General features: G+C 50.7%; 1 protein-coding gene across 1 annotated transcript in view; it reads right to left on the bottom strand.

Moving 5' to 3' along the window:
• Window positions 1-15,968, bottom strand: part of BACE2 (beta-secretase 2) — a 56,491-nt gene that overhangs the window by 27,719 nt on the left and 12,804 nt on the right. Inside the window, exon 2 of the mRNA XM_087818429.1 lies at window positions 1,465-1,553. Within this exon, the coding sequence (XP_087674555.1) occupies window positions 1,465-1,553 (89 nt within the window). The remainder of the gene's footprint in view (window positions 1-1,464; window positions 1,554-15,968) is intronic.

The raw sequence follows: 15,968 nt of genomic DNA, 5'->3' as shown, positions 1-15,968 counted from the left end.
ACGTCTCCTCCATAAATGGAAGGGACCTTGCCAAAGAACCCCAAGCCGCACCTCCAATCGCTGGGGAAATGCTTCAGGAAGCATTCGACCTGAATATCCAACGTCGGGAGCACTTGCCTCCGAGGCCGACAACCCAGCCAGAACCCTGATTATAACTAAGGGAGGTCAGAGGGCGGGGCGAGCACAGGACACCCCAGCGGGCGCCGCGCTCAGAGAGGAAACCTCGGTGGAGACAGAGAAAGGCGGTGAGAACCTTCTCCGGGCTTCCATCTCTGGTTCAGCTGAGAAGAGACCGGTCACCCTGATGAAGAATGCTTCTCTTTACAAGAAAGGCAGGGTCAGGGACAGGGGCCAAACTGTGAGTAAAGTCTTATAGGGACTTAGAAAATCTCAGCAATACCTGCAAGTGGGAGAGTCCAGCTGAGGTTCGAATGACAGAAGTGCCAAGGGATGAAACTCACAGTGTGGTTTCTGGGGGAACTTCACCATGATTCGGTGCCGATGTGGAAAACCACGTCACCTACACGCGTGCCCTGGGTGCCTGAGTCTGTCTCAACCTGCCTCTATCAGCCCGCCCTGGGTGCCGGTGCCCGGAGGTGTCTCCTGTGTCTCCTATTGCAGCTCGACCAGAGTGTTTACATATTGAGGTGCTGAAGCCCTCGCTATAAATCTCCTTTTATTTTCCCTACTTTACATCAGGGCAGTTAGAATTACCTTATAGGTAAGTAACATTACCTCTGCATCTCATTTCAGGGCATTGCAAAGAAACTCATCATAGCCTGGCCGGTGTGGCTCAGTGGTTGAGCGTCAACCTATGAACCAGCAGGTCACTGGTTCGATTCCCGGTCAGGGCACATCCCCGGGTTGTGGGCTGGATCACCAGTAGGGGGCGTGCAGGAGGCAGGGGATCAATGAGTCTCCCTCATCATTGATGTTTCTCTCTCTCTCTCCCTCTCCCTTCCTCCCTCTGAAATCGATAAAAACATATTAAAAAATTTAATTAATTTTAAAAAAGAAACTTGTCATAAAAACTACAGAGCAACACAAAGGTGACTTTGCAGCAGCTCAGACCCCCGTGCACACAGTCTCACACTCACCTCCACTGCCGGTCTCCCTCTCGAGCCCACCTCCACTTCAGGACCAGAGGGGCCACAGTTAACACCCAAGGGCCATGTGCTCCCTGCAGCTCAGGTACAACTGCAAAACTGCTGTATGACTTGCATTTTTCTACAGCAAATCTCATGAGCATGTACAGAGACTGTTAGAATTTCCTGTGGGTTCCCCTGGAAGGAACACATACCTACACACACATACTCACAAACGTATACATGTACACACAACTATGTACACACACTGTGTTGTTTAAGATGAAACAACTTCTGGCTGTTTTGCTCCAGGGGACTGTGAAGTATGGGTATGGTGCCCCCAAAGCTGGCCAGGCCCAGCCATGGACCAATCACTCACCTCTGCGCGTCAAAGTAGGAGTCTATGAAAGAATGGGGGGCCCCAGCCACGGCGAAGTTGCTGCTCCCGGTGTCCACGAGAATCTGCAGCTTTTATTTTTAAGGGGAAAAGATAGAAACCATCAGGTTACTTGACTAAGGCCATACTCTTGAATAAATCTTTTAAAAACAAAGTACTGATAATTTACTACTTAGAAAAACTTACATTGATTAGAAAGTTTTTAAAAGGCTGTTATAAAATTAACATCTGCACACAGTCCACTAAGAAGCTCACAGCAGGGAGGGGGAACTGTATTGCCCCCGACACACAGCATGTCTTACAGAAAACACATTCAGTGAAATAACTGGGGTTTCCTTCTTAAGCCACTGGTACTAACAAGGCACAGCCCTTCCCACCCTGGGGTGCCGTCCAGGTCTGTCACCTGGCTGGGATCCTCAATTCCTGCCTTTCCAATCCCACTTGTAAATCCTGATCCAACGGGGCCTCCCTGGGGCCTCCCCTCATTTCTGCTGCACAGCACCTGGGAACACCTGTCACAGTTATCATTTTTTAGTTTTAATGAGGTATAATCTACATATAATAAAAATGCAAGATTTTAGATTTTCCACTGGTGAGTTTAGACATGGTATGCACCCAAACCAAGGTACAGATATGTCTATTCTGTCCAAAAGGTCACTTTACGGCTCGTCCCAGCCTCAGTCCTTCAATCCCTCTGTTCTGCAGCTCCAGCGCACATTTTGTTTAAGTTTCGTCCGTTTGAATTTTTATGGAGGACCCATCACTGGGTATAACTGATTAAATATTTGGCCACTGGTGACTGATTCCACCTCTAACCCCTCCCTCCCCCAGGTAGGTGAGACTCAAATTTCCAACCCCCCCAAACCCACATAGTTCCCCATCCTCAAGGGCTTTCCAAAAGCCAGCTCCTGAATGCACCTGGGGTGTGGCTGAAAGGGGCTGGTTATGAAAAACAAAGGGCACTTTCATCACTCTAATCACTTAGGAACTTCCAAGGGTTTCAGAACCTCTGCCAGCAACTGGGATGATTTTTTCTTAAACATCACAATATCACACACGGTCTCTGTGAAAACAGCAAGTGCCCCAAACTCATCCGACATCAGAATGAAGTTCCAAATGCACCTTGTCAAGCACCAAGGCCACTGTCCCAACAGTGGGCGCTGGGTCCAAGCCGACATAAGCTAATATATGTAGCTCACAGGGCCCTGACTCAACCCTGCCTCCAGGTCCCGGATTTAAATGTTTCCTGGAGGCAAGGTGAACTTTTATTTTTATCTATTTATTTTTAACACATTTTTATTGATTTTCAAGAGAGAAGAAGGGAGACGGAGTGAGGGAGAGAGAGAAACATCGATTGGTTGTCCCTCATACGCACCCCACCCGGGGATCAAACTCACAACCTGGGCACGTGCCCTGACCGGGAGTCGAAGCAGTGACCCTTTGGCGCACAGGACGCTGAGCAGCCAACTGAGCCACACTAGCCAGGGTGCAAGGTGGGCTTTTAAAGCTGCCTGGGTGAAAGCAGCGGAGAGGCGAAGGAGGGGAAATAAAACAGCAAACTCCTCACGAGGCATTTCAGGGAATTTCAGGCCTTTCCGAGAAGGGAGGGCGGCTGTTAGGCAAGACACACGGAGCGCCCGAAAACTCTGCCGTGAGAATTTCTCTTTCTCAGTCACTGAAAGTCACAGATAATAAAATACAGATCCCTGAACCACCTTCCCTCCTCTCCAAGCTCGTGGTCAGCGAGAAGGGTGTGCCATCTCTACAAGTGTTTCCCCGGTCTCCCTGGGAAGCCACACAGCCAACAGCCCAGCAGGACACGTGGTGTGGACAGACCGGGTCGCCTGGCAGTCTGGGTTCCCAGCCCCAAGCTCCTGCGCAACTGGGAGTGGCCAAAGCAAACAAGACTATATTGTCCTTGGCACAATGGCCCCAGTGACGGGGGACTGTGTTGGCAGACATTTCTCTCTCTCTTCTGGGTGTGGAATTCCACCCACAACCTCTGCATCATATCAGAGCCGAGTCCTTTTACAATCCTGTCCTCATGATCTGCCACACTGTACACTGTCCCCACTTCAAGAGGCAGGGGACACAAAAGCAGAGAAAGTCACCCAAAACATAGGCTGCATTATTTTACACAGAAGACTCCTAATCGCCCAGGCATTCTGCCCAATCTTCCCGGCCAGCTCAGCAGAAGGCAGCTTTCAAAAACATTCAATTGAGAGTCACAGCTCGGCAAAGCCGGCCACCGCCTCGGCCGTTCCTAGAGCGTGATTTGAGGAGACAAATCACCCTGATAAAGGAGGCAGCCACCAAGTCAGGTGAGGGGTGGATGTCCAGGGGGCAGTCAACGCTCTGGGCGGTGCTTCAAGTAATGTTTCTGCGCAGCACACAAGCCAACGCCTTTTTCTGCTTGACAAGCTGTGAACGAACATTCCTCAGGCTGATCTCTCCCCAGAGCCGTGACTCCCTTTTTGCAAGTAGTCTCAACAGAACAGGAAAAAGAAATAATTCCACTTGTCCTATACTTTTATACGATCCACTGTACAACGACCGAAATGCAGGGGCTCAGGGTGCAGGTCTCTTCTGGGCACCTCGCCTCCCTCCAAAGCCAGCCATGTCATCTGCTCTTTCCTTATTCCGGGAACTTCCAAAGTCATTTCCTGCCCCCCGGGTTCATCGCCACACACACGACAGTCTCACCCCAGAACACATCACTCAGCTCCATAAGGGACACTGAAAAGACACACATAGTCTCAGATTTGTGGAATGTTTACAAGTGAAAATGTCTCAGAAGCATCTAAGAAAGATATTACCCACACCCCACAAGGAGGAATGCAGAAACGCCTATTTTTAAAAAAATATGTTTTATTGACTTCAGAGAGAGGGAGGGATAGAAACATCATTGATGAGAAAGAAGCATCATTGATCAGCTGCCTCCTGCATGCCCCCGACTGGGGATCGAGCCTGCAACTTGGGCATGTGCCCTGACCGGGAGTCGAACCGTGACCTCCTGGTTCATGGGTCAACTATCAACCACTGAGCCACACTGCCCGGGCTGCATTATTATTATTATTTTTTAAAGTGTGTTGAGTGACAGGGGAAAGGGCTTGGAAATCACACTTTTAAAGGGGGAAGCAGCAGAGATGCACGAGACGTGGCCCTGGCCCCTGCAGTGCTAAAAATCCAGCAGAAAGAATCAAGTGTCCTCGGGCCTTTCCCTAAAAGCTGCCTGTGATCCAAGTGACAAAAACTAGGAAGGTTCAGAACTTACTGCAGGAGCTGACAGGGCAAACTTTTGCTCCATTTCTTAAAAACAGCAAAATCCCAAATATGCTGCCTCTTGTTCCTTCCTTTCCCAGTCGCGTGTCAGCAGGGTCTCCTGCCTGTTCTCCTTCTCTCCACAACCTGCGGAGACGGGGCTTCTGCCTCACCATTCAGGGCCGGCCGAGGTCACCGGTGACATCTGCACACTAAGCCCCATCACCACCTCCCCCAGCCTTCAAGCACCACTGGCCACTACTGACCAGTCCCTCCTTGAAGCTTCGAAAACACCACCTTCCCCCACAGTTTTCCCCACGGTCCCCCCCGCCCCGGCCCTCCCTCTCAGTCTCTGTGGCAGGTGTCTCCCTCCTCTAACTGTGCTCTTGGAAACACCTTCCACATCGTTCCTGAGGCTTCGCGATCCCCAGACCCTGCTCCATCGTTGTCACACTGCAGTCCAGCTGTCTTCTCCAGGTTACGTCCCCGGCGCAGGGCACCCTCTGAGAGAATGGGGCCCGTGTGTGGCCCATCATTTCCCCTCCAGCACCCTGGACAGCGCCCAGGGCTTGGTAGGTGCTCAATAAACGGAGGTTGAATGAAGGCGACTCAGGGATAGACTTTCCCTGAGTGGAGACTAAATAGCAGAAATGCATATTGTGGGGAAAAGGAGTGTGTTTGTACATTTATGGAACAAGCCTGCATTGCACACCTACCCATCACACGCAAAATATTGCAAAAGATCTTAAACAGACGAAAAATGAGACCCGTGAAAATTCTATTACCTGCAAACGAGAGCTTTCTTCTGCTCAGCAAGCAGTCCTACCCGAACTTGCATAATAAGATTTTACAAAATCATCATGAAACGAGAATGCCCATTACTCACGTTACAGGTGGGTGGGAACTGGACACATTTCGAACGTGATGGGTTTCTGCTCCCATGTCGAGAGTGCTGCTCTCACGTCAACTGCACTGAGCGGTGACAGGCCCAGAGGGCCCAGGCCAGGTGCCCTCCACCACTTGGAGCAGGTGCCTGGGCAGGTTCCCGCTCCTGCCTGTGTCTCCGCTCCCTCGTCTAGGAAGGGGGCTCGTGAGGAGTAAGCACAGTCACGAGGGGTTAACTGCAGGCTCTCGGCCAGTGAGTGAAAACGCGAGTGTGGATGACAAGCCCGGATTCAGCAGGAGGCGGGAAGGCTGAGGTCAGTCACCGGTGGCCATCGAGACAAGCTCCATGACATCCCAAGGGATCTCTGGCCAAGGGCTGGCTCCATCCAGAGTGATGTGAATCCAAAGATTCTTTAGGAAGATTCCTTTTGGAACATTCTTGGGGGCAGTCAGGACTTTATTGCCTTACTCTGCCTAGACAAAGCTCACTCATTTTTAAAATGAAACATTTTGTGGCGTTTTATTTTCCTCATTTAAAAAAAAATCTTTATTGATTTCAGAGAGAGGAAGGGAGAGGGAGACAGAGAGAAACATCAATGATGAGAGTCATTGATTGGCTGCCCCCTGCACAACCCTGCAACCCTGACGGGGAATTGAACCGTGATCTCCTGGATCCTAGGTCAATGCTCGACCGCTGAGCCACACCAGCCAGACTTCCCTCATTTTGTTTTGATGCATTTTGTCACCCTTGGTGATGTCTTTTATTGCCTTTGAGTTTCTCCAATTTGCCTATGTTTTCTCTCAGTGAGTTCCTGCACTGCTTGAGGGCAAAGTCCTTTTTCTTTGTCTCCTTTTGATGGTCCCCCTAGTGACAACAGGAATCCAGGGATCCTGTTCCTACAGTGCGGAGGAAGAAAATGCAAGCTCCCTGGGCGGTCGAGGGAAAGCAGATGTAGAGGCCAAACCTGCAAAGAAGCTGGAAGAAGCCGGAGAGAGCTCCCAGGCCAAATTCCTGATACTTGTGTGCAAAAAATTTATTTAGATTTTCTGGAATTGGCTAGGACGGACTACCTTAATTAATGTCCTAGCTGCTCTATCAAATAAAGCTCTTAAATATCAAAGGGTGAGCAGAGTTAGAAGCAGAAGACAGCAGAGGCTGAGGGTGCCCACCAGGTGCCCTGGCAGCGTTCTGTCACTGCAGGAGCAAGCCCCTCCAATGCCCAGGGTAGGCCTGAAGCGGTCACGGGGCAAATGTTCCTGGGAGCAGCCCTCACCCCCAAATACACAACAGCTGATGGACTGGGACCTCCATTTCCTCGCTCCTCTGGTGGCCAGCTTTGAACATGCCCATGCCACCTCCCAGAAGTGCCCCCAGCAGGATGGAGCCCAGGAGCCCACCGCTCCTCCTTTCTGCCTCACTTCTCTCTCCTCCTGCATGTTTTGGGGGTAGAGAGAGATAAGGAAAGGCTGAGTCACGCAGACCTTGCCTTATGCACCCCAAAGTCCAAATATCCTTTAACTCAGACCCTGAACGAAACAAAAGCAGAGTGGTCAGGAAGCTAAGACCCTCCCAGGGCTCAGAACTGTCTACCACAGCGCAGTCGACCGCCTGCTGAAACCTACCGCGGGCTGCGCAGGCCTCCCCCTGCCCCTCTCAACCTTCTGCTGATGCATCCCAATAACCATTCAGAAAGCCATTTGCTAATCGCGCCAATAAGGTAAAATGTTGCATTTAAGGAAAGAACTGGGCTATGCGTCTAGTTGGCGATAGGCAGCCCGAGATTTCTCAGATATCACTGTCTCTTTTTCAGCAGGTTAATAGGAAAATTAGCAGATAATTTAAATAATGGCTCATTTAACACAACGATTCCTAATTACATTAGCAGCCCATCTGCCGGCGTCTGCCAGCGAGCCAACCCGTGGCGGCGTCCTTTCCGGCCCAGCCACGCGGGCTGTTTGCCCACAGTTATTACACGTGATTGTCGGCGCCGATTCTGCTAATCAGGCTCTTTCAGCGCTTCAGGCCTAGGAATGGAGCTCATCCGCTTAAACGCATCTTGTTGGAGAAAGCAAAAATAATTGCCACGCATCATTTCTCCACAATCTAAAATTAAGGTTGTTTTTATAAAGAAGGGGTGAAACCGTTTCCAAAGGGCTCCACTTAACGCAACCAGATGTTGATTCGCTAAGAGGAGCTGGATCGCACAGTTTATTCAGGCTCTGCGTGTGTGTGCGTGTGTGTGCGTGTGTGTGCCCGTGTGTGTGTGTGCATGCACATTCGTGCTTGTGCCTCCACTATTGCACCATGGGCCCAACTAGAAAAACACATGCCAAGAGTCATGTGGATTCCTTGGCTCCTTCTGGGAAAACCACAGCTGCCAAGTGCATGGTGCAGAGGGGAGGGGCCCATGCTTGGCTGGTTCCAGACGTGGTCACAGCTTTCCAAGGAATGTTTAGGGCCTGGCAGGTTAAGACGGGCTGTGGAGGCTGAGGCTGAGAGAGCAGGATCTGGATGTGGGAGGGGTGGTGTGGGGTCCCAGTTAGAAGAGCCCAAAAGTCATCCCCAGATCAGAATCCGATTGGACGTGGGAGCTGCCACTGTCTGCAGCTGAAACCTGTTCCCGGGGTGGTGGGGCAGTTACTGGAATCAGGGGTGCTCCCAGAGTCCTGAAACTTTCTGAACCACCCCTCCTCGTCAGGAAGAGTAGGAAGGGTATGGTGGCGAGATTTTATCACACACCCACAGCGGGTGAAGACTGTCCATTCTTAGGATGCTGGTTTGAGGTCATTTTCCACCTGTGGTCCCATCATGTACCCAGATCCGACCCCTGGCTTAGCCTCTACTGGCTGTGGCACATCAGGTAAGTTGCACACCATCTCTGAGCCTCGGCACCCCCCTCTGTTGAGTGGGGTCATGGAGAGTGTTGCTCTGAGGAGCACATGGGCTAAGTGTGACGCAGAGGGACAGTGCCTGGCACACCGGGGTGTTTTCATTCCGCAGCGAGGTGGGATGCCTTTGTGCTCTTGTTACAGGGCTGATATCTCCCATCACTGTGCCCACACGACCTGCATCGCATCACCCACAGACCTCCCCGGGTCTGCCTCGCGGCCAGGCCACACGCAGGTCAGGAGTGGCTCACACAAGCCGCAGACCTGGTGGTGTACTTAGCAGTCTGTCCGGTGCACAGTGGCTGGTCTTGCAGCAGGTGATGCCAAGATGGATGTTACCATGCGCTGAAAAGCTGGCAGTGACCCATGGGTGGGCAGTGCCCGCACTCGGCTTTCAGGAAGGCTCTAATCCCAGAGCCACCCATACTGTTTTCACCCTGCCAGCCTTTTCCTCCCCACCGTGGTCAGTGGCCACTCTGTCCCCTGGGTGCCCAAGCTCCTCCATTCCCTTTCTCTCTGCCTTGGCCTCCATGCATCTGTGTGTCCTGTCTCTTCCACCTCTGGAATCTTCCAGAAGCTGCTCGGGTTCCTCTCCTCCCGTGCTATGCCTGGATCACCCCAGTAGCTCCGTGTTGTGAGCTCTGAGCACAGTGCTGGGCACACAGTAAGTGCTCAGTAAAGGTTGAAGAATGTGTGAATGGCACCCAAACGTCACTGAGGCCATCCTGTCCCAAGAGACTTGAGTCCAGTTAGTTTGAGCTCTCTGGCCGGGTTCTGAGGGTCCAATGCCCTTCCAGGATTCTAGTGAGTCCAGAGTCTTCCAATCCCAGAGCCTCAAAGAAGAGAAAATCATCCTCTAAACCCACCGCCCCGATGAAGCTATCTGTGGGTTTCCAGCTCTTGGTCTCATCTCGACGTGTGAGAGTTGACCCCGCCTTGCTTGTTCACTTAATACTCAAAGGCTCCTGCTGTCCTTTCTGGCTGCTGAGACTCAGAGACAACATCCACATGCAGCTCCCAGGGGTGTGATCCCGTGTCCAGGGCTACCCCTGGGCCAGGGACTGGCAGATCCAGGGCCAGAACCGGGCGCCGATTCACCACTGAGCTCGACCTCACGGAGCAGCCGGTGTCACACCTGAAGGAGGCGTCTCATTCGCCACGGTGGCTGCGCATGGTGACATCATCTTCAGGGATCACCACATCCAGTGCCTGGTCCTCTGCCTCTTGGACTGGGAAGCCCAGCAGGACTAAGAGGGGAGATGCATTGAGTAGCCTCATGTCAGCCAAGCTCCTGGAAGTCAGAGCTGGAAGTTGGAAGGTGCTTGTTTGTTTGCAAGAGGACACCCAGGGACAGGGGACCGGATGCTTCCGTCTGCTTGACCAGTCCCTCCCCTCTCTGTAGGCAAACTCGGGACAGGGCTGGGAGGCAGAGAAGAGCATGGGGCCCCCTTTCTACGGAGCATGTCAGGCACCCGGGCGTCTCCCTCGGCCTCTGAGGTTACACAATGTATCTGCTGGCGGGGTGCCACCCCATTGATTGAGGAATGAGGGCGGATATTTAAATAGTCATGAGTGAGAGTCACAAGGCTGGATGCCAGTTCACTGATGCCCGTAAAAATAATGATCCTTTCTTCCCACGTTCATACTGAACTGCTTCTCAGGGAGCCCTAGGAAAAAGGGCAGAAGCAGGTTCGTCCCCGTATGTTGGGGGTTATGGGGGGTGGGGAAGGGGACAAGTAGGGAAACCTCTATTACCAGAGGGCAAGCTAGTCTCTTCTTCCCCAAAAAGGCAACTAAAACCACTCCCTAAAACCCTTCACACCTTTTCGTGCACCTTTTCAGGGACTTTAGAAAATGTCATTTTAGCTCAAAATCAGCTCTTTCTGCAAATTTTATTTTCTTTTTAAAAATTTTTATTATTATTGATTTTTAGAGTGAGAGGGAGGGGGAGGGAGAGGGAGAAACATTAATGTGAGAAGCATCAATCGGCTGCCTCCTGCACATCTCCTACCAGGGATCAAGCCTGACACCTGGGCACGTGCCCTGACCAGGAATCAAACTGGCAACCTTTTGGTGCCTGGGACAACGCCCAACCCACTGAGCCACACCAGCCAGAGCTTTTGGCACATTTCTCAAAGGAGTTTAAAAAGATCCTCATGAAAGGTGCAATGTCTTCACTCTGAAGACAACTTTGGAAGGGACTTTGGCCTAAAAAAAGCCATTTCAGACTTGAATTTTTGTTTAAAAACACGGGATTAACTTCACCCCGGTCCCCAACATTCAGATAGTGTCAGTTTTTAATAAATGTTCAAAAAATAAAAGAGAAAGATAAGGGATATACACTTGTGGCAACAGGCATGATTTTCTAGTTACTATTATAGTCAAACCTTCGTTCTCAAATGTCTGCCACTAGAACAATTCGGTTCTCCACCAAGTTGTTCACAGAAAAATGTCTCAGTTGTCAAACAAACCTTTGGCCCTTGACCGAAAACTCTTTCATGCTGATACCTGTGTGATCAGTCACCAGGCTCTCAGGTGACAAAGGAGAGAATGCACCGGTGTGAGTCCGTTTACCGCGAAACCTCAGGCTGTTAACATCTCAGGAAATTGTGCGGAGAATATTTTCATGTTTTTTTGCTTTTGGGGTCTGGAATGGATTAATTCAATTCTAATGACTAGGTTTCTAACAAGCCACTTCTTGAACAGCCTTCCAGAACAAATTAAGTTTGAGAATCAACATTCCACTCCTTACTATTAGTCTAGGTATTAAGATTCATTTTTTTAAATTGTGGTAAAATACACGTAACATAAAATTTACCATCTGAACCATTTTTAAGTGCACAGTTAAGTGGTGTTAGGTCCATTCACACTGTTGTGTGACGGCCACCATCCATCTCTTGGACTCTTTTCATCTTGTAAAACTGCAACTATCCCCATTAAACAACCTCTTATGCCCTCCTCCCCAGCGCATGGCACCCACCAGTCTACTTTCTGACTCTATGAATTGACTGACTACTCTATGAACCTAATGGGTGACTGGCTTATTTTCCTGAGCTTATCCGTGCCGTAGCAGAGGTCAGAATGCCCTCCCTTTCTAAGGCCGAGTAATAATCCATTTGTACGCTTAGGCCACATTTTAAAAATTCACTCATCCATCAATGGACACCTGGGTTGCTTGCACCTTTTGGCTATTGTGAATAACGCTGCTTGAACACAGGCGTACAGATATCTCTTTGAAATCCTGACTCAGGTCTTCCGGGAGGAACTTTTATCAATCAATATTTAGTGAGCAGCTCCCACATGCTTGGGCCATGGGGATGAAGATACAGTGCCCCTTACAGAATTCACCGCCTAACATTCGGACGAAAGACCAGGCTCCTCTTTTATAGGTTTTCAGTCTGTTGAGCTGACTAAAGGACTGGTGAGGCACAGAGTGCAGGTGACTGGAGATGATTCATCTGAGGTTTATCCACCGATTTAAAAGTTTAACTTCTCAGCCCTCTCCATACACACACACACCAAATTTCCTGTGTTTATTATGTGTGTCAAGGCACTGTCACCAATTTTAATATTGTGTAAAACAAGGATTAGAAAAGCACGTTTCCTAATAGGTAGATGGACTGCCAATCACACACTCTTATTTCAAGCTGTGCATACAGAGGGCTAAATAATGACAGTGCTGTATTTAAAACTCACCCACCAAGGGGCCCTGCAAGGTGAGCCCCTCAGAGTTCATTCTATGAAAATATATGTTTGGCCTGCCTGGTGTGGCTCAGCTGGCTGAGTGTCATCCTGTGCACCAAAAGGTCACTGGTTCAATTCCCAGTTGGGGCACATGCCTAGGTTGTGGGTTCAATCCCCAATGAGGGGGAGTGCGGGAGGCAGCTGATCAATGTTTCTCTCTCTCTCTCTCTCTCCCTCTCCCTCCCTTTCTCTATAAAATCAATAAAAACCATATTTAAAAAAATACATGTACAATATTGACCATCATTAAGTGCTTTGAAAGCAGAAAATGTGTCTTATGTCCCAGGTGTCACAAGGTACAGATAGCTCCCAGCTACACTGATGAGTGTCCACGAGCACGTGAGTGGTAACGATGGGTAACCCAGGATTCCGCATAGTCAGCTCCATTTGGAGCGCTGTGACCCCACCTTCTTAAAATCTCAAACGTTCCATTTCATACTCTCCGTGCCTGCTGCTCTGACCAGCCCACACACTTGGACTTGGAACCCAGAAAGGCCACTGTTTTCCGGTTTGCTGCCCTGTGCTACTTTCAGGCCAGCCATTTAAGGACCAGGCTCTTTCAATGTGGTTTGTAAAAGGCTTTGATAGTCTCCCTTGTTAAACCCACAGAGGAAAAAGCAGCCTCTTAATAGGCATATAGCAATTCCAGATATTGTTCTGTGCTAAAAAGATTTTTTAAAGGCCATCCAAGTAAATTCCTTTCAGGAAAGACCTTAAATCTGCATTAGTTTCCACGTTTTTATGGTGTCCAGTTATTTTGAAAGAACGTTAACCCAGAGGAGAAATGACAGATGCATCTTTCTTTGGCTTCCATGCCAGCAAAATACAGATCTTTTCCTAATTACGGTACAGAACACGGAAATATTCCAGAACATTCTAGAGATGAGATAAACTAAGACTAGGTGTGGGGGGGAAAGTAACATATTAACCTTGGCAAAGTCTTCCTGCCCCTTCCCCATCATGGTAGCTTCTCAGGGTCCATTTAACATCACTATCGAGCCTCATGTCACCTTCCAACAATCCACTGATCAAACACCTTATCTCAACTTCCATACATGTCAACTAGACAGTACCCAGGCTGTGACATGCACAGCAAACACCGGATTGCGGCCACGCCTGCCCACTTAGAGCAAAGACCCGTGAAAAGGATTCTCAGTAAAAATCATATTCTATGATTTCACGATTCCCTAAAACATTAGAAACAATATAAAGACCAACATGGGGCCAAGATGGGGTCTGCCCTTGGTAAAGATCTTTTAGCCCAATCCACCAGCCCCATCCAATCAGAGCCTCTGACAGGTAGCAGCCAAAGAAAGTTGTCAAACAATCAAGTTTTAGTCACTGACAATGATTCTAAGCTCTGCTGGGCTTGCTCGTTTGATTAAGCTTGGAAACTGCCCCAATGAACTCAAATGATCTCCTCCCCGGGCAACACAGATTTCCCTCAGAAATGAGCGTAAGTGCAGACTCCGGCGGAAAAATTCAGCACTTAATTTCCTGAACTCGGGGTCCCAGGGAGGGTGTCTCAGCCTCACTGCAGGGCGTCACTGTGCCCCCACCTCGCACCTGCCACACCCCTGCGTTCGGGACAGAGTGGAGATGCGAGCGGCTGCTCGATCTGAAATGCCCTCTCCCCAGACGGCTGCAGGGTTGGAGGACAGCGAGGTGCCAAGAGGAGACGAGACTCTGAGAGTCACAGCTGACAGCCTCTTAAGTGCTGAGTTCTGTAGGGAACGTTTCAATCCTCTCTGTTCCAAGAGCTCAGAAGGGCAGACAGTGAGAGAGTCTCCGCCTCCGGAGAACTGGCTATAAAAGCAGCCGTGATTTTCTGGGTCACCTGAATGTCACAATTTTGCCCCAAGTGGATGTGTCTTGATTTGTGAAAAACAAACTTAACTCTGTTAAACGGGCGTCTCTCCCGTCTGCCTGCAGTGTGATGGGAGCAGGTGCACCGCGAGGGCCAGCAGGCCTCGGTCAGAGGAACATCCATTTATTGAAGACCAGAAGGTTCAGTAAGACAAATAGGCTTCATGATCTAGAAAATCAGCCGGGGGCCATCATAGCATAGGCACAGTTCCATCCCAGGGGGCCTCCCTGCTCATTCCCGCCAACACAAAACGGTCCGGTGAGGGGCCAATGGAACAGGAGGGGTGGGGACCTGGGCCACTGCCCCCTGGGATGAGTGGGGGGTGGAGGCAGAGCTGGAGGGGCCGTGTGCATTAGGGCCCACCGGTCAGGGGCTGGGGCAATCAGGGGCTGGGATGTCAGCGGGGTGTATTAGTTTGCTTGGGGTGACCTGACAAAATACCACAGACCTAGGTGGCTTCAACAAGAGAAATTCCGTTTGCACAGTCCGATATGCCAGCAGGGTGTTTCTTCCTGGGGCCTCCCCTTGGCTTGCGGACATCCGCCCTCCTGCTGCCTCTCGGCGTGATAGTCCCTCTGTGTGTGCACACACCTGGTGTCTCTCCTTCTGTCATCTCTTTTCATACGGTCACCAGGCAGATAGGATTAGACCCTGGCTTCTCTGTTTCCCTGACCTTCCGCAGCTCAGTACATTCGCTACATGCCAACAAAGATAAACTGCGGCCTGAATGAACAGATCTGGACGGACCCATAAACTAAACCAGGCTTTGCTCTCACTGTCATTATCAGCAGCTGAGCGAAGCAGAGCCCAGCAGGGGAGTTCCACCCCAGGGCTCACGGGAGAAGGGTTGATGGAGGGCTCCCCAGGGGGTGTGGGCAGGGTAGGGATGGGCACAGGCTAAGGTGCTCAGAGCCCCCACAGCAGCCCCCTGAAGGAACTCCCCCTCCCTGGCTCGAAGGGGCAGGTCAGGAGGCAGAGCTGGGAAGGGGCCTGCCGTCGGAAGCTGCCACTGTGGAGGGAATGCAGCCATGCCAACCCGAAGGGAAGGTGATGGGCCTTGCATACGGGCTTCTCTCTTGTCCTAATGGGCCGATCCAAAGCCAGGAGAAAAGGGAGCTGAGCCGTACAGTTCCAGGGAGCTAGCCGCCCTGACAGGGACAGAAGGGTCCCTACTCATCAAGTCCCCTGGGTGTGCCCTGTCATCTGGCACCTAGATTTGACGCCTCCTGCCAGGCCCTCCCCCATGGGCAGGACCCGCAGCAGGAAGGCGGAGGAGCCTCAGGCACCCACCCGCTTCCCACGTGCACAGGCGAAAAAGATCGGCAGAACCAAGCTGCACCTCGACGTCTGAGGTGGTTCCTGTAAAAACTGGGTGGTGCTGAAACCAGAGGGGGTGTAATTCATACCTGCTAGTTGGCAAGAGGGGTAAAACAGGCCACACACAGGCAGTGCACGGCGATCACTGTTGGGGTCGGCATTTATGGGTTAGATCAAGCTTTTCACTGTTCACATCTCTTCTGGGGCCGCTCAGGTCGAGGACCTTATTAAAGACGGCAACTGGTGTATTCCCCAGAAGGCCAAGGGTGAGGGACAGGCTGGCGCAAGAACACACGGATGACTGTTTGCCGAGCATCTGGACGTATCCAACAACTGGCTTGAGTACCGACACACTGGCTCCATGCAGCAATGGGCCGTTTCTCTCAAAGCAAACCAGGCCCACTCTTCCTTGCAAAGGCTCCTGAATTCTCAGACTGATGACTGAAAATTTCTGGATAAACTATGTCATCAGGAAAAATGTTTCTCAGTACTCAACCCTATATGAGTGCACACCTATAGCTTA

This window comes from Miniopterus natalensis, chromosome 6, assembly GCF_054644295.1.
Source record: "Miniopterus natalensis isolate mMinNat1 chromosome 6, mMinNat1.hap1, whole genome shotgun sequence".
In the NCBI taxonomy this organism is placed as follows: Eukaryota; Metazoa; Chordata; class Mammalia; order Chiroptera; family Miniopteridae; genus Miniopterus; species Miniopterus natalensis.
The sequence above is the reverse complement of the archived record's forward strand: the minus strand, read 5'-3'. Positions and strand labels throughout refer to the sequence as shown.